This window comes from Pogonomyrmex barbatus, unplaced genomic scaffold (genome assembly GCF_055798465.1).
Source record: "Pogonomyrmex barbatus isolate J1 unplaced genomic scaffold, ASM5579846v1 scaffold3, whole genome shotgun sequence".
In the NCBI taxonomy this organism is placed as follows: Eukaryota; Metazoa; Arthropoda; class Insecta; order Hymenoptera; family Formicidae; genus Pogonomyrmex; species Pogonomyrmex barbatus.
Window position 1 is genome coordinate 17,588,238 of NW_028297127.1, and position 12,246 is coordinate 17,600,483.

Here is a 12,246-nt window from a genome sequence, read left to right on the forward strand (position 1 = left end):
ACGCGTTCGCACGCGGTAGCAGTCGTCCGGATGACCAGTGTCACTTCCTCCAAGCGAATCGCTGTCGGTGCCCGTTCGTCGACTTATCGCCCGTGACATCCGGTGTGCGAATGCTCGCCGAAATGAGAAATTTTCTCGAGTGACGTGTAAACTCTTCCGAGGTAAACGACGACTGTTTACGTAGGAATCTGTCGATCTCGGCGCGAGTGCGATTTCGCGGTCATTGGAGTGAATTGCGGGACGACGAGGTGTGAATTACGGGATGCTGGGTGCGCGGAAAACAGCCGTCATCCGCCGTGCGGAGAGAGTCGTTTTGACGTTTTGTTTCCGTTAATGATTATACAAAAGGAAGCGCGTAATTGTTCGCAGTACGTGCGAATATGCGCAGGTGGAGGTCATCCGTTTGCGTAACAAATTACACAAGGCTAGCACGCTCATTGTTTCCATGACAATTAATGAATTTCTAAAGTGATCAATCGTTAGCAGGAAAATTTCTTTAATGAATTATACAGAAGGTATTTCTCGCAATGTATATTTAATGTATATTTAAGTTATTTCAAATTTTATATGTAATAATAATTTTGAAAATAACAATTAATTAATAGAAAAAAAGAGTTAATAGTTATAACCATGATGTGCGAAAATGTGTATCAAAATATAACAATGAATTGATGATTCTTAACATTAATTTATATTAATTTATATTTTTCGATTTAAATTTTGTAATGCAAATTTTTAAGTTGTTTAAAATAATTAGTACATTAGTAAATTTCAAAGAACTGTGCACATCCATGTAATTGGTAGATATATCAATATAACTTCGTGTCACGTGATAAAAATTTGAATTTCACATTTCGCGCTAATTTCAAATGAAGTGACAGTCAGACGGTTCGAGAGTAAAGTTATAATATTGTTTTTAAATTCAGATACAACGTGTTGCAACTGAACGAAATATAAGATCCGAGACAGTTGGAATCGTAAATATTTTCGTGATAATCTAAAGGTTACAGATTACTTCCTGACGATATGTGGAAGTAATGCTTCACTCGTATTATCGGCAAACCTCCGTTCGTAAAAAATAATCGCGCCGATATCGTTACGGCAGCCTTAAATCTGCCTTACGCTACTAATCTCATTCAGTCTAGCGGTTAGAAGCGATCGCAAATCGCGTGACGTATCGCGATTCTTAAATATTATCGGATTATCGACTGCAATTGCTACGTGGTCGGTCGGTTTCAGATGCAGCGGAGAAAGATTCGTTGGATTATTCAAGTACCGGAGGAGCCGCGAAATATCGAGACCGTCGAGGAGCAAATCTTAAATATAAAAGGTAAGAATGACGCGCATATCTTCAAGAAATACACATGTAAAAGGAAGTTCTAATCTTTCGAAGGCCTTTTAAAGGTCTTTCGAATGCCATTCTATCTGATTATGAGTCTACTTGCATACAAATAGTGCAAATTGATTTGTACAGTCCAAAAGTTTATATTTAACTTGTTTTAAATATCATTTAAAATTACTAAAAACTTTTTAAAGTTTTTGAAACGTAATAAATATGGAATAGATGTGATTGGATGTACTTTTGAGTTATATGTTTGATGTATCAATATTTAAGTAATACAATTTTCTGATTAAAAATAAATTTAATAATATTTTAGATGGAAGTATTTATTAATAATAAATAGTGCGAAAGATAAAATCCTTCCTGTTAATGATTGATGATCCTGTTAATGATGAATGACATAATATGCACAATTTATTGTATATATAAATAAACATTCTAAATATTGAAGTTTTCGTGTTTGTTTTATGAAGTTTTATTGAACAAAAGCTCTTAAATGTAGATATCTTAAGTCATATTTAGACTGATAAGGAAAGGTCGCGACATGAAAACATAATATATCAGTCAGATCGAGCTATGAATTTTTGGATTTTTATCAATCTTCTATTAACTTGTCATAAATCAGGATTTTGTATATAAAAAGATGAAAAATTTAAAACAATCAGATTATTAAACATCAATTTCACAAAATAAAATAAAAAATTTAAGTATATTTATTATTTTTAATAAAATATTCTATCTACCTAAATATTCGTCTTTAATTTAAATTATTTAAATAAAATTAGATAATCTTCGAAAAATATCAGTTTCAAATTTTTTCCCCGAAAATAAACATGATTGAAATTCGCGAATCTAAAGAAGCAAGTAAAGATCTTCTATATTCTACGTTCATATCATGCCTTCAGCATAATGTAGCTAATACTAATAGTATTTTATTCTATTCATTATGCAAAGTAGTGACACGGTACGTGTCATTTACGCATTATAAATAGAGATGATCAACACATAATCATGTTTTCGCGCTACGTTTTACTCCGTTTTCTCCTTTTAACGTAACATCTTTTTATAGACGATTACAATTGTGTTTTACGACCGTAGTTCTTCCGCTGATGGATCACTCCGTCCGCGCTCCTATTCGCTGGCTTTATTAAATTTACTTCGAAACGCGAATACCGGTGTTGCGGATAATGCAGACGATGATATTGAAGCAATTTCGTTCTGTGTGCTCAACTGTCCGTATTAAATAGCAAATAAATCTAGCGATTGCACTCGGTAGACGGATGTCCCAAGGCGTAAACGGCGATGATGCATTCGCACAAAGAGAGATTATATTTTATCTATAACTCTATTTCGCAAAAGTTAAGTTCACAAAAGTTTAGATACAATTACATATGATAAGTATGTTAAATTCGCAATTCAAGAAAGTGTAGAATATCAAGAATCTTTCGGGAAGTTAACGCGACAGGATCTGGCTGGATACTAATGACATTTTCCAACTGAGTTCTTTGAGCACTTTGAGTTGTTTAAAACGTTTTAACGTTGGTCAGTAATGTTAAATATGAAGAAGGTATTTGATGCGTCGGCGCTAACTTCTGCAGAGATCTCACCCTGCGGGTCGAAATCTGGGATACCGCGCAGTGTCGCGACGGGCTGCGTCCCATGAGGTCGTTCCGAGTTATGGAAAGAGTCCGATGCGCTCTTATTATAGAAGTTCCCTGCCTCCGTAGTCGCGTTAGACTATCTGTGAACCGAGAGTACTTAGGAATAAGTGTTCGACGATTTGACGGAAGCGAGTGAAACTAATTATTCAGAACGTGATGTTTCTTTTTTCTTTTTAAATAGTACTTGCAGTAGTGCGATATTTATGGTGGGGAAAAAAATCGTTGCGATATACGGACTTCGAATTGCTTTATCTTCTATTAATAAATGAACAGGAGGATTTGTTATTCTTTTGTATCACAAAGATTATAATTTTTAATGGATAATTATTTTATGTGTATTATAATTCTTTTTGGTTTTATCTTCTTGGTATATATATTTTTTATTTTAAATTAATTGTTTTATTTGTGAAGATTTCCATTTTGAATATCATCAATTCTACTAGAGACGCGTAAATAAGAAATATATATATATATGTAACTTAATAATATATATATAATATATCATGTTTATAAAGAAAAAAATCGCACATATTATCAAAGTAACGATAATATAAGATATAGAAGACTTTTTATCTCCATTAAATGGACGATTATATCTGTCATCGTAATTACCAGTCTGACTCTGGCCATTTTAAATCACAATGCACGGATGTAATCAATGCGCAGTCATTTATATCAAAATGATAAACACGTATATATAGCACTTATTTAATTACAGTTATGAAAAGAACATTATATATTTTCTAATATTATATGTTACGAATCATTTGTTTATTTAGAGAATATTTAGAAAATTGATTAAAATATAAAAAAGCATCTATTTTATGTCAAATTGCAAATAACACAATATTTAATTGCTACACCATGTATATTTGTATTATATTAGATAAAACTTATTATATATATATACATATACATGTTATTTATGTTATTTTTAATTTGAATTTGTGTTTAATTATTAATATCATCACATTATAAAATAATTGTCAAATTCTCACATTTGTGTTCATTAAAACTAAATGTTTGACCATGATTATGAAATGATGATTATGAAAAGATGATTATGAAATAATTATGAAAAGATGCATTATTTACTGGACTATAATTAAAAAAAGACTGTGGTGAAATAGACTTCTTTGTGAACTTTGTATATCTATGTGAAGATAATACAAAATGGATGATGATATATGTAAGTATGAAAATTAATCAATTAGCTCATTTTTATAAAGCACATTTTTTTAATATACGTTTTTTGATGCTTTTTGCTGTGAGAACCTAATTTTTAATTCATAATTTCGTAATTATTTTTAAAATTATTTCAGCTTTAGAATTAATATTAAAAACTAAATTGATATAAAAAATTTTGTTTCTATTTCAATATTTTTCATTACATATGAACTTATAATTATAAATGTACAAAAAATAATAATTAAAAATTTTACTCACGTACTTAGAAAAATATGTACAAGATTTCATCATAAATTACATATGCAGTATGTACAGTTCGCTTCTAAAATCACAAAAGATTAATAAATCTGATTTAACTTTTAACTAGTAAACTCTTAACTAGGAATAATAACATTATCTTTCTTTTGCGGTCAGGAATAATTAGGAAGTTGAAAGAAGTATAATAAAAAAATTAATTTCTTAACAAATATGAAATTTTACATTTAGTTACAATAAGACAAATCTTTTGAAACGATAATAGAAACGTTTTGTTGACAAAATTTATTTATGGTTTTTCTTATTTACACGCATTAATGCTTTAAGCTTTTGTTTCAGATGTACGTCAATGTTGTAGACAGAATGTTAGAAAAGATAATGGTGGTATTGTTTTCATATTGACAAACCATTGCTCTAATTGGTCTAAATATTTCTATGGAATGTTTACTTTCTCCTGTCGAAAGTGACATGTCTCTGACAACGAAATAAAATTGTATTAATCTCTTATTAAAAAAATGTTTCCAATATAACGCTTTTACCATAACGTGTTATTAACTTTATTACATAACATATTATTAACATATTATTAACTTTACATAAAAACCAACTCTCCCTTTTCCGCCTTGCTAAATTCTTATTTGAGTGCTATGAGAAATCATTTAGAAAATAGGCTTAAACACAATTTCAATTATACATTGTTAATATTTAAAGATTATTTGAAATTTATTATATTTATAAGGAATATTATGAAGGAGAATAATTCTCTCATTGCATAGCCTTTGAGTAACATGAATGCAACTATCGCTATTCATAGCATTTTTATGATTAACTATGTACATTGAGCACAACCAAGACAATGGTTAATCACAAAAGTGTTATCATGAAACGAATAAAAAGAATACTCATATCGCAGAAGGTACGTGCCGCAGACAAAAAAGGAGACACATTCTCGGGGAATTGAGGTAATTTTCTTGCTTTCGTGTGATCTCGTGTAAGTCCTATAACTTTGGAAACAGCAGGAGGCTATCTCATGAAATTGCGCGAGTGGACGAACAGGCAGTGATATTCGGCAGAATAAATAGCGGTTAAGGTAGTTACAACTTTTCTGAGACAACTTTTCAAGTTCTGTTAATAATTCGGCTCTCTGATAGAAGATCTATTCTCTCGATATTATATAAAAGCTAAAAATTAATTAGACGTTCTATTATATAACGTTTTATCACAAAACACCTGTTTTTCGTCAATAATTGTCAATTAAGATTTAAGATTTAATCAAAATATTCATTGGTATAGAAAATTTTTGAATTTTTAATTTTTTACATAAGATTATAAAAATGTATTATTGTAGCTTATAATGATAAATATTACAGTAATTAAAATCAGAAATTAAACAATTTCAGTTCAATTGTACAATGCGATTGAAAAATAACGAAAAATAAAATAAATGTTCAATTTTAATTTGTTAGAATTCTTGAATTTTTAGGGTATTAAGAAGTCGCATAATATAAGTAGATCTTTAATTAAATTTTTAATTAGAATAAATTAAACAAAAATACCAATAAGCTATAATGATATGCATCTTTCAGAAAACTTCCATGCGTATGTGAGATTTATGAATCAAGAGCTTTAGAACGCGGACAGAGAAATATTGTTCAAACAGCTGATGATTTTGCCTTAAGTAGCCCATAATACTAATTGGCATTACCGTAAACAGATTCCAGATAGGAAATTAATTAGATTCATACCCATAACGCGTGAACCAGGCGTGCGGCCATGCATAACGCTATCGATGAGGCTAATATGTAACGACATCAAGATGCTATCTCTGGGTTATTGACACGAGCGTTTCCGCGCGATACACGCACCGCGTTATCAAAAATACATTAGCGTTTATGCAAAATGTATCAGTTTTGTTGTGACAAAAATAAGAATTTTTCATCTCGTAGAGAGAAGGAGAGAAGACTTTGGCTTCATTTTGACTCTCCTTGAAGATTATCCAGCATTAAAAGATATTAATCAAATACTTGAGAGATAAGAGTTCACGATAGAATTGGATTTTATAATTTGTGTAAAACTTATTTTAAATTATTATAAATTAAGATTTAAAGCTTGCGCGTGAATATTGTGAATAATAGGCTTCAATTTCGCATTGGATTTTTTAAATCGCAAGAGAGACATTTTAAAATCGATGTCCATGTAAAATATTTCAGCAAGCTTTCAACAGTTAAAATAAAATTGATTGCACACGAAATATCACGATCGATAATTTATAATTTTTAGTTTATTAGTTATTATAATGCTTAGGGTTTTTTCACTAATCTTCCATTAAGTTAATCGACAATTAATTAATCATCACGATTGCCAATGACTGAAAACTAAACAGCATTTTATCAGAAGAGAAATGTTCTCATAATTTGTATTTGTTTTATCTGATTTTTTCATAATTTTAATAATTTTACATTAATTATCGGATATACTTACAATTTCACAAGGTACGACATGAAAAAAACATTAAATTAAGACACATTGACAAGTGCTGATCTGCTGTTGGCCACTCCTGTGAATTAATCATCGATTAACTTAATCGAAGATTGGTGAAAGAGGCCCTTATATCTATTTCTATCAATGTAAGATAGCTTTAATCTCAGTTTAAATCTTTATCTTTATAATTCTTTATCTTTTTTTAATTTTTCGAATTAGAAAAAGAAGAAGGGCAAGTTAAATCGAGAGTTAATCTATATTAATAAACAAAAATATTAGACGCAAGCAACAATAGCAAAGCTGTCGATTAATCTGTATATACGTACATATAAATTATCGTGTTTTCAGATCTCTCATGTAATCGATTGCAGATTTGAGTTTCGTTTGGCGGATCCCAAACGTGCGGGCCCAAGATGTATCTATACCTGTTTCGTCAGTAGCATGTTTCTTCTGGTTTCTGAACTCCTGTTACCTGCAATACACTGGGCCTTACAACCAGCGAAGCAAGATCCAGATACCCGATTCCCCGATCAAAAGGTCCCCTTACCTTGAAACTGCTCAATTCTTTATTTACAAAGAATGACACTATAATTTCTGAAATATGTTACAGAAAATGTGATCTTTTATAGACAAAAAACGATGATAATAATTAAGAATCGTGACTTCAAATAGAGAATGTGGATAATGCAATTTACGATAAAAAAAATCACGATTATTCTGAATTCATGGATTGCATTCTGAATATCTGTAATATCCCCCCCCCCTCTCTCTCTCTCTCTCTCTCTCTCTCTGTAATATATTCTTGAAATATGCTTCCTTTCTATCTCATTACTTTTAATTCTGATTGACATTCTAGATTACAGACCTATGATCTTCAGCTTATACCTGAAACTTATATTCAATTAGAAATAAACGGTACATCAAATAGTCTGTCCGTTACCCGTCTTTATCTCCTTTATCTCTTTCTTCTTTGTGATATTAACGAAGATGATTACAAAGCTTTTTATTGCTTTCTCGTACGATTTATCCGAAGGGGCCCACGGGCGTGCCTGGAGAAAGGGGAAATCCTCGCGATTGGTGCGAGAAGGAGCGCGATACGCAGCGAGAAGGGCTCCGCGGTATTGGCGAGACGAGAACGGAATTATGCCGTCGACGTGCATCGTGGTGAGGGAAGTTGGGCCTTACGAGCAGTCCGAGGTTGCCAGTTCGCTCGTGGCTTGGCCAGCGTGCGCTGCGTTTAGCAGTCGTCGATTGACATTAGCTCGCGAAAGAAGGACGTGCCGTATCGCGTCGTTCCTGTCTCCTCTTTCCTAGGTTCGCGCGAATCATTCGCGCGTTATTGCTCCGCCGCACGACGTTGTTCCCCTCCAGCGTCTCTCCAAATCGGCGGTAGCGTAGAATCGTACGGTCGATCGGGATGTCACGAAGTGTCTCATCGCGCGATCTCCGGCTGCGACGACGATCGTGAAGGCTTCCAAACGGCGCGTTGTCTCTTTTCCGCTCGAGGAGAAAAGAGAAAGAGAGAGAGAGAGAGAGAAGGGAAGCTTAAGAGGTTGATGCGTGCGAACGCGACGGGCGACGCGAGTGCGTCGGTACGTTGTGCGTGAACGCGTGTGTGTGTCCGGCGTGGCCGGTGTGCCTCTTGACTTGTCAGTGCGGAATCAACAAGTGGCGTGGCATCCTCGTGTGGGCGCGTGCGCGCGCGCGAACGAGCGAGCGAGCGAGCGAACGAGCGAGCGGGCGGGCGGGCGATTCTAACCTCGCGCATGATCGACGCGGCGACTCCTCTTTTCCGCACGTGAACCCGTGTGCGTGCGTGCGTGTGTGCGTGCGTGCGTGTGTGTGTGGTACGTGCGTACGTGTGCTGGTTCGCGTATCCGATCGACGACGTTGCGGCGCGTCGCCGGTGACTGATGCGACTACCTCGTGCCCTCGTTGCAGCGCGTGCCCCTGGATATTAACGTCGGCTGCGATCCGCGACCGCGGTGGCTGCATCCGAATATCTCAAGATGGAAGTCGTCTATATAGGTGCGTGTGTGTGCGTGCATACATGTATGTATGTTTACACACGTATGTATTACGGGTATGGTGCGTGTGGGCGTAATAGGTAACGTCGAGGTTTACGCGACGAGATTCTTTCTCTGCTTTTTACATGTGACCACTTCGCGCTCGTGTCACTTGCACCTCTGACAGATGCAAGTCTCCTCTGCAGAATCCAGAATCCTTTACGGAGCACGGCCTTGATCGCGAACGATATCGCCGAAAAACGATCCCTCGATAGAGACGAGGACAATCGTGATCCTCGAGAATAAACGCGGCAATATTTTTCAACAGATAATTGTTACTTAACAATTTAAAAAATTTTACGATTATCGGCTTTGTCATCGAGGAAGATTCCGTGTTGTATTTATCTCTTTATCACAATTATTTCGACCGATTCTACTCGTATACTAGCTCTTCTTGTTTCTTACATTTTGTCTCTTGTTACTTTTTATGTTCAATATTTATGGCTGTTTTTAATCACACAAAGTTACTTAACTCCGAATTAGTCGGATTAATCCTTGCTTTCGCTTTGAAATTATGTGTAATTGCGTTGCTTTTGTAACGTAAACTTAAATCTGAAATATTTAGAAAGTCTAAGAAATGAGTCATATCACAGTTTTATAGTCTTTCAAGTCCGCATTACATTTACGTTCAGGGCTAAGTGTTTTTATCTGATTTTTGGTTTTTCATATTCTATAAAAACATCATCATTTTTGCGTAAATTATCTGCAAATGAGAGTCAAACAGCTTTTATGAGAAACGCGAATGGCGTTTCAAGAATTTTACTTTTTCCTTCATTATTATCTAATTACTCAATATCATATATATTAATTTAATGCCGAGAGATATTTCATTCGTGGTAAGCAGTCGTTCTTGTTGTACTATTTTAAATTACTTCACGGCAATAAATAAGCGTGTCAATTGCGTAAATGTTATATTGAGTAAATCGTACTTCGTTGACCGTTTGACTCGTGACAATGTGCTGCTATTTTATGATTATTCTATATAGATACCCGGCTATACCGGGACTGCTTGAACAGACTGAACAGTTGCCCGATATATTTTTCGCGTTGTCACCCGTAGTAGGCATTGGAATTATCTACGCCCCGAGCGTAACTTATCTTATCTTGAAATTATTTGCGCTTGGCGCGCGGGAACTCGGTTAAACGTAGGCACACGTCAGAATTGAGGATCGGTACACGTGCTATGTTAAGAAAGGTAACATGCAAACGGCGTTTATAAGCGTCGACATGATTTCAATGCGCACGTGTTATCCATTTACATCTACCGTGTACCGTCTACATCCGTATATGTACGAAAGTCCGTTGGCCATTGACATGATTGACGAGAATACTTGCTTAGCCACGAATGAAATACTTCTCGATATTAAATTAATATATTCTTATATATATATATATATATATATATATATAAAAGATATATATATATATAAGATATATATATATATATATATATATATATATATATAAGAACATATTAATTTAATATGTTCTTACAAAAATATCTTTTTGTAAAATAACTTTACGAAAATTATCTTCAAAATCGAATATTTCACTAAACTGTCGCACGTGTATTATTTGACTGGCTTTTAAAATATATCTGATATATCTTCGTCATAATATCATTTTATGAAGGATTGACGTTTGCATCATGAAATTACGACAATCGCAGCTACAACACACTCTGAATTTAGATAAAGTATCATTAATTCAAATATTCCTGTAGTAAAACAGACTAGTTTGACGTTAATCGTTGTTAAGCCGAATAATATTAATATTTTCTATTCGATTAAATTTTCCACATTTAGATTATATATTCTTGAGCATTGCTATATTGTAGCAGGCCAATAAATCATTACTTAAATGCATATCGTTAATATATATAAAATATTTATATTATTGCATTTATTAAAGTTATTTACAGAATATGAAAAGTCACTCATTTTTTAGACTAAACTAGATACTATTATACTTACTATTACTATTTATTAAATTTGAGCAACGTATATTTGCGGAGTTAATTTGATATCGCGCATGATGAATAAGTGATAAGTATTTATGTTCAACGAATAAAAAATAGATATATAAAATATTTATGCACTATACACGAATGAACTCGATGCTCATAATACGTATTATAATAAAAACGTGTAAAGTTTCTAAGTATATCAACCGGTGTTATATAATAGAAGATAGCTGAAAGAAGATAGTATTGATTAAGCAATGTTTTGCCATTCCTCTCATTTTTTGTTCAATTAAAAATGTATGTGTTACATGATGTTAACGATCTTGATCCCACCCTATGTATCAGTCTAACCGAGAGAGAAATTGCATTATTTATTCGTTCAATTTTATTAATTGAAACAAAATGATTACGTCAGAAGAAGGCTCCCACCTCAACGATCAATCTTTGTGAAACTGACATTTCAATTTTAGTATTCCAATATAATTAACTCCAGACTTTCAGAATTTATTTATATTTAAAAAAAAATTTTGATAACTAAACAGAAAAAAATAGATGCAAAAGTATGAATGCTTATCGTTATACGAGGATAGATTGTAATATTTTTATTGTAATCAGAATCGATTTTAATATTTTTCGATAAAACTTTTGAAGCGATAATCAGAATTCTCAATATCAGATTTCTGAAAAAAAAAAGAAGTTTACTCATGGAGATTTAAAAAATTTTAATTGAAGAAATTGCTAGTACTTTTTCGGTTCACGATCATGTGGAAAAAAAAAAAAAAAAAAAAAAAGACAGAACGCACACCCAGTTTCCGGACTATCCACGCGGACTGTCCATGCGACTTTCCCATGCAGACTCTTGATAATTTCGTTAGTTACCGAGTTCGTTGTCATAGTTGAACACTCTCATGAAGGCACGCATTGATATTATTCGGCCTCATCAGAACGTTTGACCCGCGAAACCTTTCATAGTGCGGTTAGGGCCAACGACACGCGTGCTCCAGGCACATTCACAGAGAAGAAGTGTGCCGCACAGCCGGTAGTAGTCCGCATTGTCAGCTCGTTTAAACAATTGTTCGCTATGCGGCCGGCTTGTTTGCATGGTATACATTCTGCTCCCGGCGTACGCGCCCAGCTTGGCGCCATCGAGCTGGAGAGATTCAGCCGGTGCTAGCTTTTTGTCATCCGATTTGTCATTCTGATCTGTATATATATGTATATATATTTCATAGAAAAAAAAAAAAATAAACATCTTATTAAATGACACTGTGAAAATTCACTTATCAGACT

General features: G+C 33.7%; 1 protein-coding gene across 9 annotated transcripts in view; it reads left to right on the top strand.

The window, feature by feature from the left end:
- Window positions 1-12,246, top strand: part of LOC105427841 (dystrophin, isoforms A/C/F/G/H) — a 409,642-nt gene continuing 397,396 nt past the window's right edge. For 3 of the 9 annotated variants that reach the window (XM_089078894.1, XM_011639789.3, XM_089078896.1), the window contains exons 1-2: window positions 3-515; window positions 1,240-1,330. In XM_089078894.1, coding sequence (XP_088935020.1) covers window positions 1,240-1,330 — 91 coding nt within the window. In that variant the 5' untranslated portion in view covers window positions 3-515. Of the gene's footprint in view, window positions 516-1,239; window positions 1,331-4,116; window positions 4,193-8,141; window positions 8,956-12,246 lie in introns of those variants that run through there. The other 6 variants (XM_089078895.1, XM_089078891.1, XM_089078890.1 and 3 more) reach the window with 5 other exon arrangements.